Raw genomic sequence first — 16,323 nt, forward strand, 5'->3', positions numbered from 1 at the left:
GTGTCCACCATAGTGTTCTTATTTTTCTATCCTTGCAGAGAACTTCACCACATGCCTCCCTAGCTGAATCAATCAATGTCTTCTTCAGAGTTTGCCACTGAGCTTTTTAAAACTTTCTTACATACTGTTGTTTTCAATGTGGTATCCATTTTTCTCCTGCTTAGTACTAAGTAATGGTAACTTCCAATTTCAAATCCTCTCTACACTCTTGTATCCTGAATGAGCAAGAAGATATCACTATCAACAATGACTTAGTCAATGAGGCTTTTCTTATTTTTTGTAACTTCTCTCCATGTGAACTTGTGCACATCTTTATGTTGAAACATGGTAATGTCTATTCGCAGAAATCCAGTAAATATTGAATAACAACCATAATAAATTTGGTAAAAACAATCAGCATTAAAAAGGCATCATAATAGGCAGAAACACTGAAACCATCAACTGCATCCTAAATGGAGAACCTACAGAACAAGTAACACATTTCAGCTATTTAGGCACAATTTTTAGTGAAGATGACAAATTAAATTTGGAAATAGACAGCAGAATTAGCAAAGTTGGTATGGTATGGTAGAAAGTGAATTGAATAAATTTATATGGAATAAGAGAGAGAGATTAGTCAAAACACTAACTAGCCATATAAAAGACAATGTTTAAACCAATTTTAACTGATGGATCTGAGAGCTTGATTAGAAATAAAACTCTTGATCAAAGACTGAAGACCAAAGATATGAAATTCCTGAGAAAGATTAAGAGAGTGAACAGATGGCATCAATGACAGTATAATATTAAAAATGAGGATATTAGGAAAGAACTTGACAATGTTAGCATTCAGGAATGTGTTAGCAGAGCTAATGGTCAGTTAGAATGGGAGAGGAAAGATTAGCTAAACAAGTGTTCTTTGCCAGAATGGCAGGAAAAAGACTGAGAGGAAGACCAAGATATAGGCATATTGATACAGTAATAAATGCCTTAGAATACAGAAATATAAGATATGATAATATTGAATGCTGAAAGATAACAGGCTAATCTGGAAGAAAACTGTTGATAGGAAGTTAGTAATGATGTAACTTTTCATGTAGTACTATCATAAAATCCTGTACACCCCTTGAGGGTACATGTCAGGAATTTGATCATGATGAACTATATAAAAGAGATGCCTTACATTTACATGAATTTGGTATACATCAACTGAAGAGACTGTTATCAGATGATGTGAACAATGGATTAATGTAACAGGGAGAATGGAACAGATAGCTGAGTGAATGGAGAGGGGAGTAGTGTGAGGGAATAGGAATATATGCATGCATACATTGGGATGGTCAGCATAGAAATGGGATGACTTCAGATGCATGTGAAGTAGTTGAGCCTAAGAAGATATTGGAGTAAGATGTTATATAAAGGTCAGCAAGCAGGAGCAGAGAAGTCACAGTATCATTCCAGTTTAGTTACAAGTCTCTCGCACAATAAGCTTGTAGCTAAATTAGAATGGATTGGCTTAGTTAATAGATTGTTATAGTTAGGTTATTTCATCAGGCTGTCAGATAGGTATCAGTGGATTGTATATGATGGGATGGGAGGATATTCCAAAAAGAGGAAGGTTACTCAAGGACCATTGTGGTTTGTTTAACTTGAATGTTAATGACATTGAGAAATGCTTAACTGCAGATAGGTAGCTGTCTGCAAATGATGTAAAGCAGGGAAGAATTATGAGGAGCAGAGTAGATGTCATGGCCTTACGCGAGGATGTGAATAAACAGTGAGCGAGCAATCAAAGTTACTAGTTCAATATTGCAAAGAATAAAGCCATGAAATTTGGTAGACAAGGATGGGAGTGGTGGTGAACAAAGACTCGAAGCTAAGAGTTCACATTGCTAAATCTGTGAGGACATCACAACAGACTATGGCAATGAGAAGGAATCGTATGATGTAGATGCAGAGAGGTAATAGTTCACCATCATCATCATCAAATTCCTGCCATGTACCCTCAAGGGATGTACAGGATATGATAGTACTACATTAAAAATTTACATCATTACTAATTCCTATCTACAATTTTCCTCCAAATCAGTCTGTTACTTGTCAAGACTCCAACATTACCAGATCTTATACTTCTATCGTCTAAGGCACTTTGTACCGTATCAATCCACCTATATCTTGGTCTTCCTCTGGGTCATTTTCCTGACAACTTGGCAGAGAACACTTGTTTTGCTAATCTTTCGTCACCCATTCTAAGTGACCATACCACCTGAGATTAACTCTGCTAACGCATTCCTGGATGCTGACAATGTCAAGTTCGTTCCTAATATTCTCGTTTTTAATCTGATATTTCCATTGATGCTATTTGTTCACGCCTCTAATCTTTCTCAGGACTCTCATATCTGTGGTCTCTAGTCTTTGGTCAAGTGTTTTACTTCTGACCCAGCTCGCAGATCCATTAAGTTAAAACTGGTCTTACATACAGCTAATTTAGTGTTCTGACTAATTTCTTTCTTATTCTATATGAATTTATTCAATTGACTTCCTACCATACCAGCTTTGTTTATTCTGTTGTCTATTTCCTTATTTAATTTACCATCTTCACTAAAAATTGTGCCTAAGTAGCTAAAATGTTTTACTTGTTCCACAAGTTCTCCGTTCACAACGCAGTTGACATTTTCAATGCTTCTGCCTATTTTCATTGCTTTTGTCTTGTTATTGCTGACCTTCATACCATGTCTATTACAACAGTTATTCACTTTAGTCAGGGAATCTTGCAGACTTGTAGCAGATTTATTTAGAAGTATAACATCATCCTCATAAAGCAAAGTGCTGACATTAACATCTCCAATTTTGATATCAGGTTTAATACCACTTTCCTTCATAGTGTGATCCATATAGATAATGAATAAAAGAGGAGATAATGTACAACCTTGTCTTACACCAGATTAACATTAAACCATCTTCCTGTACTTTCTTCAATTCTAACTGCTGACTTACAACTCAAATAAAGACTAAGTATTGTTTGTTATAATGCCCCATTGACACCATATAACTGTAGCGTATTGAATAGCACCTTGTCATATGCCTTTTCCAAATCAAAAAACTTAAATACAGATCTTCGTTATATTCCCATGATTTCCCCACTATTTGTCATAAAGTGAAGATCTGATCCCGACAACCTCTATTTGACCTGAATCCAGCTTGTTCTTCACTAAGCTTTTCTTCCACAATTCTTCTGAACCGTTTCTCAAGTATACTTGCATATATCTTACCAGGAACACTCAGTAGGGATATACCTCTGTAATTCTCACATTCAGTTTTATTTCCCATTTTATATATAGGTACTATGAGAGCTCTACTTCAATCGTCTGGAATTTGTCCCTCTGTCAAGGAATTCTGAACTATGCAGTGCAGCCACTGCAAGACTTTTATACCACCATACTTCAGCATTTCTGGTTGAATATCATCTACTCCTGCTACCTTTCCACATTTCAAGCCTTTGATGGCTATTTCTACTTCAAGTATGGATATGTATTCCTGACTGCATGCCTGGTCAGTGTTTTTTTTATCACTGTGCTGTCATCACTGCTTGTTTCATTTAGTAAATTTTCAAAGTAATTACTCCATACCTCAAGGATATCTTTTTCTCCCATTTTCATGTCACCTTTATCATCTCTAACTCCTTTTACAACACTCTTTCCTCCATTCCTAAGCTTCTTCAACAACAACAACCTCCAGAATATTTTGCCACCTTCTTGATATTTATTTTCTATGTTCTTGCCAAAGTTCTCCTATGACTTTTGTTTAGCTACTTTTACACACTGTTCAGATTTCTTACATTTGTCTCTGTATTCTCTAAGAGCACAAGCTGACTTATTTGCGAGGAACTTTTGATATGCTTTCTTCTTTTCCTTCACTGCCTCTTTAACTTCATGTGTCCACCATGGAGTTCTAATTTTTCTATCCTTGCAGACAACTTCACCAAATGCCTCTCTAGCTGAATCAATCAGAGTTTTCTTCAAGGCTTGCCACTGAATCTCCAAGGTTTGGTTCATGTTCTCAAACTCTTTCATTTTTCCTTCAATAATCTTTGTGTATTTAATTTGTATAATCTTTGTGTAGAACAAGAGTCCATTCTTTGAAGTCATATAAGGACAGTAAGAGCAAGGGAATGAGGGAAAGTTTCTCTGCAAAATAATTGCTCAGTAAAATGAATATACTATTTGAGAGTGTGGCGAGTTTGAAAACTGCAAATTTAAGGCATGGCTCAATCTTTTTATGTGAGAGGTGTACCTCCCTCAAACAGTCTTTTGACTCTATGGCTATCTGATTAATAATTGAAAAGTCAATGAAAAACTAATAAAATGTATTAATTTCATTACTCAAGTATATCATAAAATCAATATGTAAGTTTGAGACTTTGAATTAACAGTACCATATGCAATGAATCAATTATATAAACATTCCAGTTACTGAAACAAGGATGATACCCACTTTGTCACTACAACATCTACTGCAAAATATGTTGCCACAATGCCTACAGTGATGCTTTCTTCTGATTTGGTTAAATCTAGACTTGCATATCAAACAAACTGCAACTTCTTCATCTGGCACCCAGCTAAAATTGAAATCAATAAATTAATGATACTGGAGGGGCATTTCAGTGTTCTAGTATTAATAAACAGCATCTAACAAATATTTGTAAGTATTAGATATTAATGCCAGAGCCTCCATAGCTCAGTTGGTATAGATGAAGCCCTTTGGTCAGAAAGACCTGGGTTCGATTCCCATCAATGAAGTGGAACCTTTATCTGGTCTCTTTAGATGAAAGATGAGTTAGCCGGTCTCATACATAGGTAGGTTTTTCCACCCAGAAACTCAAGTTTTTCATCTTCCAGAACAGGCAAACCGGCCCCGTGAACACACGCATCTACAGACATAGAACACCAGGAGGCATAGGGCTAACCACCTTATCCTCAGGACGGGTACGGTTTGGAAGGACTAGGACAGCTGCATAACAAGCCACCAGGCCTAATACGTAAAAGGAAGAAGTAAATATTAATGCCAGTATTTCTATTATTAATTATACCTCAATTATTGTGCGAGTTATGTAGTAGAGGAATTGTCAATACCACTTCATTCTGACTGGTGGACAAGATACATTGTTTGTATACCAAGGGGGTGAGATATCCTCATCTACAAACAAACCTAGGCTTACAATTAACCAGCTTTTAAATTTTTTTTTAAAAGAATCATAAAAAAAAAATTGATGGAAGAATGAAATTATACAGGTGTGATGGGTTGCATTTGAATGGCTTTGGAGTGAGTGCACTGAAGAAAGTGTTGCTGGATGGAAGTACAGTGTGTAATGTGTGCAAGAGATGAAGGGAGAAATTGGGAGAGTGGTATTGAAGAGACAGAAGTGCTTGGCAGTGGAAATAGTAGTGTGAGAAATGAAGAAAAAATTTGAATGCAAGAGGAACAGGGGAAGCTCAGGTAGACAGGGACACAAGGCATAGGGAAAGTGGATGTTGAAATTGGCAATGAATGGATGTATGAAGATGGAGTATATATTGCAATGTGGGTGGAGAAGTTGAGACTGAGCAGATATAAGTGGTAAAAGGTGGCTTGGATAAGACTGATTATAGACCTAAAAATGAATTATTGTGTTTGTTTACAAATGCCAGAAGTATCAGAAATAAGGAAGATGAAATGGTTTCACTGATTGAGTTTATTCACCCCAAAATCCTTGGAATATGTGAAACATGGTTGAACGAAGATGATTTTCTAATAGGAATAGAAATGGAAGGATATAGTATTTTTCACAAGGATAAAAAAAGACAAGAACGTAGGGGGAGTACTGCTGATGATAGCAAGGGAATTATGTCCACATAAGGTAGACATGAAAGAGGGAAATAGTGGCAATGGTTATGAGACAGTGTAGTATAACCTGGAGGTTGAGAGGAAGACCTATTTAGTTGGATGTTGTTATAGGCCAGGGAATGTGGATGGTGGTGATGAAGAAATGTTTAAACAACTTGGATTGGTGAACAAAGGAAGGGTAATTATTATAGGTGATTTTAATTATGGCGGCATAGATTGGAATGAAGAGAGAATTTTTGAATAAGGGAAATGAATTTCTTGAGTTCTTAAGAGATAACTATCTCAAACAGGATGTGACGGAGGGCATGTGGGGAATGAGAGTGGTAGTTCTGATCATTTCATCAGAGGATGTAATTGTGAGAGGGTTTCATACTTTCTTCCAGTTGGTGAAAGTGATCATCTGGGTTGTGGCTAGCTATATGCAAACTTCTGTGAGGAAAGGGTATCCAGGAAAAGGAAAGTCACTAGTGGAGTGCCTCAGGGGTCTGTTTTAGGATCATTACTGTTTAACTTGTATATTAATGATATTGGTGAATATTTGGATTGAGATATTCAGTTGTTTGCAGATGATGCAAAGTTGGGACGAACCATGAAGAGTAGCGAAGATGTTGTGGCCTTACAAGAAGACTTGTAAGGCCACAACATCTTCACTGTTGTGGCCTTACAAGTTACAAGGCACAGAAATGGGGATGTGAGTTCAATGTTGCAAAATGTAAGGTTTTAAAATTTGGAAAACAAAGATGGGATGCAGAATTTATGCTTGGTGAGGATATATTGTTGGAGGCAGAGGAAATAAGAGTTCTGGGGGTGATAGTGGATAAGGATCTGAAATTTAGAGTCAAAATTGTGAAGACGACACAAAGGCTTCTGGGAATGATGTGAAGGATACTGATGTATAGAAGTAAGGAAATTCTTGTTCCATTGTATAAGGCTTTGATTAGGCCACACATGGGCTATTGTGCCCAGATTTAGTCACCTGGTTTTCAGAAGGATGAAGAGATGTTGAAAAGGGTCCAAAGGCAACTGACTAAGGTAGTTTCTGACCTCTGGAATGTCGAGTATGAGGAAAGATTGAGAAGATGCAATTTGCAGAGTCTGGTGGACAGGAGGAAGGGGGAAAATATGATAGAGACCTACAAATTAGTAAGGAGTTGTTATAGGATCGATGTTGGAGAAGTTCTATAGAAAATAGTGGGAGATCGGGGGAGAACCACAGGTCATCCCTAGAAACTGTATAAAGAGGGTGTGAGTAGGGGAGTGAGAGGCAGGTTTTTTTCATGTAGAGTTGTAAATGATCGGAATGCCTTCCCTGAAAGTGTGGTGTCTGCAAGGAGTTTGAGTGTGTTCAAGACATATGATGAGCTGTGTGTATGATAAAAGGACCTCCCAGATGAGTCTTTGACTCTATGAGGTCTTGGGGTAGTAATAATAATAATATGTGGAATTATAAGGCTGGTGATTATGACAAGCTTAGGAAACAGCTTGGAGCTATAACATGGAACGAGGAGTTAAGCGGTAATGAAATAAATGCTGCATGGGAACTGACAAAGAAATACATAATAGCATCAATGTGTAAAGGCATTCTGAAGGCCAAATGGATGAATAAAGTAGGTGTAAAATGGATGAATGTGGAGCTAAAGCATGAAATCTGTAAAAAGAAGGTACTTTGGAGGGGAGTACAAGATGAATAATGGTAATAATCAGTAACATGAAAAGTATAAAGAACAAGCCAGGAGAGTGACTCAGTAAGGAAAACAAAAGTGCAGTATGAGCAGAAATTGGCAAATGAGGTGAAGAAAAATCCTAGAGTTTTTTTAGATATGCAGCAAGTAGAAGAAAGAATAATCATGGTAAAATTATGTTAATTGATGAAAGTGGTAGAATGGTGACTGCTGCAGAAGACACTGAGGTATTCATTGATCAGTTTATAAGGGTGTTTTCATCCTGATCACGGGAAATCATGAAGAAGTGCAGAGGACACAGCAGAGGATGGTTTAATTGTGAGTGAGGAGGTATTTAAGGAAATAAACTTGATTTCAAAGAGGTGATAGGATTTGATGACATAGCACCATGCATCTTAAGGCAAGGTTCCAGGGAACTAGCAGTAGCACTGGCATGCCTGTTTAATAAGGCTTGCAACAGCACAGGTTCTAATGGAGTGGAAGGAGGGTAAAACTGCTCTGCTGCATAAAGGTGGTGTTAAGTCTGTAGCTTCAAATTATAGGCTAATCTGTATATCTATTGTTGTGTTGAAGGTGCTGGAGAAATTGGTGAGAAGTAGGATAGAGAAATGAGTTGATAACAGCATTATTCTCTGTTGTTATCAGCATGGGTTTGTTAAAGGGAGATCATGTTTCACTAACTCACTTATGTACTATAACAAGGCAACAAATACTTTGGACAGGGGGAGATGCATATACAGTGGTGTACTTGGATTTCGCAAAAGCTTTTGATAGTGTGCTGCACGACAAGCTGGTAAATAAACTGACACAGATGGGATTGGATAACAGACTTCTGAGTTGGATCAGTGACTGGCTTTCAGGTATCAGGAAATTATATACGGTGGTGCAGTATCCCAAAAGAGGAAGGTTACTAGTGGTGTATTGCAGGGATCAGTTTAAGGACCATTGTCATTCAATTTGTATGTTAATGATATTGGAATGGGTTTAACTAATAATATAGTGATATGCAGCTGTTTGCATATGATGCAAAACTCAGGAGGGCAATGCAGAGTCTAGCAGATGTTATGGACTTACAAGAGGACTTGAATGGATTGCATGATTGGGCAGCTAAGTGGAACTATCAGTTCAATGTTGCAAAATGTAAGATTTAGAGATTTGGTAAGCAACGATGGGATGCAAAATATACACTTGGTGGGGAAACTTTAAAGGAAGTAGAGCAGATGAGAGATCTAGGAGTAATGGTAGAAGGACCTAAAATTCAGCGGCCACATTGCACAAGTTGTAAAGGTGTCATATCGGATAATGGCAATGATATGGAGGACCTGGACATGCAGAAATAGAAAGGTTATGATGCCATTGTGATTACATGGGTGGTTGCCAACAGTGTGAGGACCTCTGTGAGAAAAGGGTATATGTGAAACTACAAGGCCTGTGATTATGAAGAGCTCAGGAGTCAGCTTGCGGGTGTAGCATGGAATGAGGAGTTAGCTGGAAAAGAGATCAATTCAGCTTGGGGGATATTCAAGAACTATCTAGTAGAATATAATGTATTCCATACCTAAATGTATTCCAAGGGTCAGAAGGTTAAATAAGGTAGGTGGGAAATGGATGAATGAAGAGATTAAGCATGCGATACAGAGCAAAAAGGCATTATGGAGGCAGCATAAAAGAAGTGGTAATAACCAATTCCATGAGATTACAAAAGCCAGGCAAGGAGGGTGACTTGGTTTGTAAAGGCAGCAAAAGCGAAGTATGAGCAGCAGTTAACTACTGAAGCCAAAATCCTAGAAAGAATCCTAGGGAGTTCTTTCGATATGTAGCTAGCAAAAAAAAAAAAGAATGATTATGGAAAGATGACATTGATTGGAGAAAATGGTATAAGGACAACTGCTGCGGAAGATAGAGTGGAGATACTTAATAAGCAGTTCATAAAAGTCTTTCATTCTTGTGAATGTGACATCATGGAGAGATTGAGAGCAGTTGATGATGGGGAGAAACTGCAAACCCAACTATTTAAGAGGAATATCAGTATGTTCATTCTGCCCTAATCTCTGTCTGCACAAAGCACTGGTATAAGTTCTACAACCTCTCTGTATAAGAACTGATATTATTATATATTATTAACACTGGATCTCAATGAAATCACAAGACTAATCATGGGAAGCATGATTGATTCATCATCACTCTCTGCAGTTTTGCATCATCTGCAAGCAGTTCTTTATCACCAGTTAAACCTATCACAATATCATTAACATACAAATTAAATAACAATAGTCACAAAACTAACCCCTGGGATACATCGCTAGTGACTTTACTATTTCAAGATAGTGCCCCCATACACAACTTGTTGATACCTATCTGACAGCCATTCACCTATCCATCTCACTAGTCTATCATCCAAACCCATCTACTGCAATCTAGTGACCAACTTACTTCAACCTTAGCATCTCTTCTGGGTCTGGCTCCCACTGGTGAGACCTTAATTAAGGTCAAAACTGGTCGGGATAGTGGCCCTTCTCATAATGCATAGCATTATACACATTCTATGCTAATAATTTTTTACGTGAGTTTCCCTCCAGCGTTATAATTCTTTGCAATATGCTAACTCGTATTTCATTATTGAAACAAATACACATCTAAAAAGGTGTGTGTTGTGCATTATGGGATACTAACGCAATTGATGTGAAGTCATTAGCCTCTATATACAAGTAGCCCAGCTCATGCACAAACATTGTTTGTTTACACTTGGGTAAAGGATTAAACCAAGAACATAATTTCTTGGCATCTTTAATTTATAGTATAACCAAATGAAAGACTCAAAATAAATAATAATAAAAAGCAACTGAGTTTACATGGGAGAGCATTTTTTTTTTTTTTTTGTGCTATTAATAGCAAACAAGTGGAACACTTTTTTAGTGTTAATGTTCTGAGAATTTTAAGTTGTTCTGAAGACTAAGTGAGTGCTACTCACTACTAAGCAAGTGTAGCTAATACAATGGCAACTCAGTGTATATAAATATATGAGATAATGTCCTCATGGATATAAGTAGTTGAAATACATATATTCCTAATATTTATCTTCTATTTAGCCATTCAGTGAATATGAAAATTTCACCAACTCTCTGCACCATGTCTGTATCTGCAAATACAACATATACATATTCTGATGTCTCAAAATTAAATATAGCAAATTCACAAGATAAACAGCCACACATTTTATAGCTTATATGAATATAGCTATGCCAATTATTATTATTATTAATTAGGGAGGATAACTTGCCACTTGATGTGCAAGGCAACTACTAGCCTATCATTTCATTTTGAAATTTTAATGGCCATCACAATGCAACAAGCAACAAAAGCAAATACATTATCAATATTTGCTTTCTGTTACTGAGGCACTCTCAAGGTTGGAGCAATTACAATATGTTCACAAAGGCATGCAATGCAGATGTGAATATGAAATGTTCAAGCCAGTATCCTAATGTCCAGACTGTGCATTTCAGCTCCTAAACCAAAAGCATCTGACAGCTTGTCAAAAATAACAAAATCATCTGTTAGCTGCACTGAGAGGGTATACATATTGTATAATAATTTCTTTTTGACTATTTATGTACTGCTGTAATAACATTTGCTGTAATTTTATTTATATGTAGATATTGCATTCCATGGCTTGGTTTCTGTATATGCATTTTGTTTATTAATTTGTATTGTTGACTATTCATGTACTGCTGTAACTTTTGACCTTATGTATTGCTATAACCTTTGCAGTAATTTTATTTATATGTAGATACTGCATTGTAAAACTTAATCCTCTGACTGCACCAGTTGTGCACTCAAGAGTTAATCTTGGGGGGGGGAGTTCAGCAGACGATTTGAAAATACACACTACGCATTGCATACAACCTATGACTGATCATCTGCAATGATAGCTAATTCATAAGAAGTATAGAAATATAAGACACGACACAACATAAATTTTTAAAAAAATGAATTTTAATTAGGAAAAGATTTTTGGAAAATGTATGGAAAAAGTGGAGGAAGGGTCCCTTGGTCCCCTCTCTAGGTGAACCACTGGACTGCACCAAGAGTACACACAGTCAAAACATTAAGACACTAGCTTCAATATTTCATACTGATTTTTGCATCATGTTCCTTTGTACTGCAGTCACACTGCTAAACCTTGAGAATGCATTAGGAACTGGAGACTAAACATTGGCAATAAAGTATTTGTCCTTTAATCTTTATTTTGTACTGTGAACAAGTAATTAAATCTTTAAAATATGTATAAACAACGAATAAAGTCTAGATACACATTCAGCCTATCATTGTGTGACCAGTTGACAAGATAACTCATTTGCTGTTGAATATCATATATTACAAATAAATAAATAATGTTTCCTTTTCTTCTACTAAAAACAGCTGGCATGATTATAGGTCTAACATGTACCATGCATTAGAGAAAAAACACCTGTTCATCAAATGACAATTGACTGTTGGACTTCTATAGTACAGCCAATGTACTATATTTTGTCCTCATTGAGGGACTGAAAAAAGTAGCGAATTCATTCTGTAAATGGATTTGTATAACTATATATATATATATATATATATATATATATATATATATATATATATTTCCCCCCCCAGCATTTCAAACTACTAGAATTTAAACTCAGCAATGCACACAACGCCATTAACAACAGGGGGGTTCCGAGTTGTTTTTGTTCTGAGGTTTCTTTACACATTGTGTCTTTATAAATATGCAGGAGGAGAAGAAAACAAATCCATCTAAACTTATGGGACCATAACAGTCCTATTTAAGAATGTTCTATGAACATTCTGGATTTAATCTTTTTTTCGCTTACTTTTTTTACATTTTGTCACATAAATGATCATTACAGTTTCGTATTTGACTGTATAAGATATATTAATTGGAAATAATGAATTATATAAATTCTTATCATGTAGGTTACTGTTAGTATTAAACTACATACTAATCCAAAAAAGTTCAGTTTTTCTGTTTTACTCAACAAATTTTAGTTCAACTTTACAAATCTGTAATCTATCCCAACATGTATGTCTTCACTTATACTAAAAAAATTCTGGCTTTGGTGCAAAAAAAAAAAAAAAATTTTCATTTCTAATCCCTCTTCCCAGAGGGATTAGAAATTAGAACTTACCACCATGTAAGTTCTATTTCTAGAAATATTATTATTACACAGGTATCTCCACATAGAGTTCAGACTGTTTATAAGATCAAAAGATAATAATTGCTCAATGGCAGTCATTATGGCAGGAAGCATTGATAAACAAATTTATTTATTTATTTTGTATGGGATTCTCCCCTTTCCTCATGACAGGTTGAGTCCTAATGAGGGATTAAGTATGTATTTTTTATGACTGTAGATCCGTGTGTTTTACGAGGCCAGTCTGCCTGTTCTGGGGAAAAAAAAACAAGTTTCCAGGTGAACCCCCACCCCCACACACTTTTATATGACTGGCTAACTCACCTTTAGTCGAAAGAGACCAGATAAAGGTTCCTCACGTCTTGGACAGAAATCAAACCCGGTCTTTCCAACCAAAGGACTTCATCTATACTGAATGAGCTACGGAGGCTCTCAACAAACAAATTAGACATTAAGCATTGCCATTGTAGTCAATGTATAAAGAAAAGACAGGAAGTTGTTCTTGCTAGGCTCCGCATAGGTTACAGTCATCTTACACATTCTTATTTACTGAGGGCTGATGACCCTCCCATCTGTGAAAAATGCAATACACATCTCACTATTTATCATATTCTGGTGGAGTGCCAACACTTTACATGAGAGAGGAATAAAATTTTTACCTATCTAGCCAAGCCATATACACTCAGGCAGATGTTATCAGATTCAGGCAGACTGCATGATGTTAACTTTCGACAAAGAATTAATTTGTACGAACACACTTGACTGCAATTTTGTTTATATGTAGATACAGTATTTCTTAACTTAATTTTTGTGCATACATATTATTTACTAGTTTATTTTTTACTATTTATGTATTGCTGTAGCCTTTAACCTTGTAATTTTGTTTATATATAGATACTGAGTAATTATCTAAGCTTAATTTTTATGAATGCATATGGTATAATAATTTCTTTTCGACTATTTATGTACTGCTGTAATAACATTGGCTGTAATTTTATTTATATGTAGATACTGCATTCCTTGGCTTGGTTTTTGTATATGCATTTTGTTTATTAGTTTGTATTGTTGACTATTCATGTACTGCTGTAACTTTTGACCTTATGCATTGCTATAACTTTTGCAGTAATTTTATTTATGTGTAGTTACTGCATTGTGAAACTTAATTTTTGTGCATGCATATTGTTTACCAAACTATATATGTACTTCTATAACCTTTGTTCAATTTTATTTATATGTATATACTGCATTACTTGGATTGATTTTGGTATACATGCATACTGTTTACAATTTGTCTTTGACTGTTTATGTATTGCTGTAACCTTTACTATGGCACAGTATGACCTTTGCTGTTTTTGTGCCAATAACTATAAACCAACCATGTAGTCAAAAGACTCACCATTAGAGATCCAGGCCATCCAACTTCGATATCCCTAAAGCTGGGTTAAAAGCTGCATAATATATGAAAAGCTATACCATGCTTGTAATAAAACTATTAAAGTCTGCATGCAGTACTAAAGCACAAAAGTCTCTTCCCAGTACCAACTTACAAAAACAGGCACCTCTTTTGAACATGCTCACTTTGGAAGAAGGGTGGCTCAAAATTTTTTTTGGGGAAAATACTTATGAACTATTAATCATAATGAAAGAAATAGTACTGCAATTCAGTTCAGAGGAAGGTTAGGTTCTTCTGACACCATGCGCGAGCATTTCTCAGTAGTTTAATTGTTCCAGCATTTAAGTATATTCATCCCGGCCACCATCCTTAGAAGGATGGTGGCCGGGATGAATATACTTAAATGCTGGAACAATTAAAGGCACAATAGCTGAAATTGGCTGGACTATCTTCATAGAAATCTATACTCCATCATCTAAGTTTCACAATACTAATAGTTTAGACTGCAATTATGACAGGATAAAGCAAAAAAAGAGGATACAATCAAACTACGCGCGCCGGATGATATTTAAATTCTCCACAATTATTTATTATATTATTATTAATTATTACGGTAATTTGTCTTGATAAATACTGTGTGATATTAAATATTATTTCAAACTTAAATTACCTTGGTTTTGCTAGATAAAATGAAAAGCAAGAAAACACTTCAGGCGAACCACGTATCACAGGAAGTTTTAATGTATAGCCTTCTAGGCTCACTGTACGGGAATGTTTATCCATTTTTTTATTATTATTTAAGCAAACTAAATGTGTCTCTGTATCTTCGGCTTATCTTGAATCTTTTCTCCTGAATTTATAATATACATATTGCAATATATCAACAACCTGAACAGCGTAACCATGTAGATGTATCATGCGAATTCAGTCACATGAGCAGCTGGAACGACGAACCCCCGTGCCCCGACATGGTAATGAACACTGAGCACATGACGGTATTACAGCGATATCTGACGTATTAATTACAAGATCGTATAATAAGGCAGAAAGATTTGCGAAAATGAGAATGAATTACAAATATCAAACACTGGAATCAACTTCTCAAAGATCTTATTAACATATTGAAATAAGAAATTTAATTTTGGTAGCACACAGAAGTGATCATCAAAAAGCACACTTTCAGCCTATGTCACAGTATGTAAATTATTCACAGATGATATGATGAGCCTCAATAAATGTCGAACCCGGTCAAGTAATTCCTTCCGATGATGCACAGCAACATACGCACAAAAAAGGAATTGTGCTGTGCTCTATGATATACTGAGGCAATCAAACTAACATATTTTATTCCTAAAGGGCGTAAGCGAAGCAGTTTTGGCCCTATTTAACTTTTGAAAGACTGAGGGAAAATCAATCTCCACCTGTAGTTAATGAAGGAGGACTGATCCAAAAGTAACTAGTAACATTACTGGCTTAACGGGTGAAGCAAAAGCTTTTCGTATTCCCGGCTATCTTAACAGAGACTGTGAGTGGAAAGAGTTTATGAGCTATATTGCCCGCCCTGAGTAGGCTAGGAGATTAATCTTCAGTGAGGGGGTTGAGGATGGCTTTAGGTCTTTTGTGATTAGAATAGTCCATTGCATCATAGTCAGCGGCCAGTTGGATCAGTCTGTTAGGATGCACAGTTGCCTTTGAAAAGAATTTGGTTGCTATAGTCTGCATGAAGGTGTAGATATAGGGGACCTCCGTGTCGCGGTGCAGTTGGACAGTTCGGATGAACCATGGAGCGCCCAGGATCATTCTAAGACACTTGTTCTGAATGCGTTGTAATTTAATGATATTTGAGTTTGAAGTATGGCTCCAGGCCGGTGAGGCATAGGTGAGTATTGGACGAACCATCAGTTTGTATATGAGAAGTTTGATTCTGGTGCTCAGTTTACTGTTTCTGTTTATTAGCGGATAGAGCTGGGCTATGGTTTTGGATGTGTTTGCACAGAGAGTCTTGATATGGGAGTTGAAAGTCAGTTTACTGTCCATTACTACACCGAGATACTTGATCTCTGTTTTCCACTGAATTTTTGTGTTAAAGAGGAGAATATCTTCTTTGGGAAGCACTGATCTTCTAGAGAATAAGACGGCTACGCTCTTCTGAGGATTCACCTGGAGTCGCCATTTGGCAAAATATTGTTCTATTTGC

General features: G+C 36.2%; 1 protein-coding gene across 1 annotated transcript in view; it reads right to left on the reverse strand.

The window, feature by feature from the left end:
* The window catches only part of LOC150099121 (uncharacterized), a 287,705-nt gene extending 272,635 nt beyond the window's left edge, over positions 1–15,070 (reverse strand). The window contains exons 1-2 of the mRNA XM_090403807.1: positions 14,797–15,070; positions 4,474–4,597 (exon numbers count right to left, since the gene is read on the reverse strand). Coding sequence (XP_090259933.1) covers positions 4,474–4,597; positions 14,797–14,909 — 237 coding nt within the window. The 5' untranslated portion in view covers positions 14,910–15,070. The remainder of the gene's footprint in view (positions 1–4,473; positions 4,598–14,796) is intronic.
* Positions 15,071–16,323: the final 1,253 nt, after the last annotated feature.

The sequence above is a fragment of the Typopeltis vanoorti genome, chromosome 14 (assembly GCF_054136105.1).
Source record: "Typopeltis vanoorti isolate ZY-2024b chromosome 14, IOZ_Tvanoo_1.0, whole genome shotgun sequence".
Lineage (NCBI taxonomy): Eukaryota > Metazoa > Arthropoda > Arachnida > Uropygi > Thelyphonidae > Typopeltis > Typopeltis vanoorti.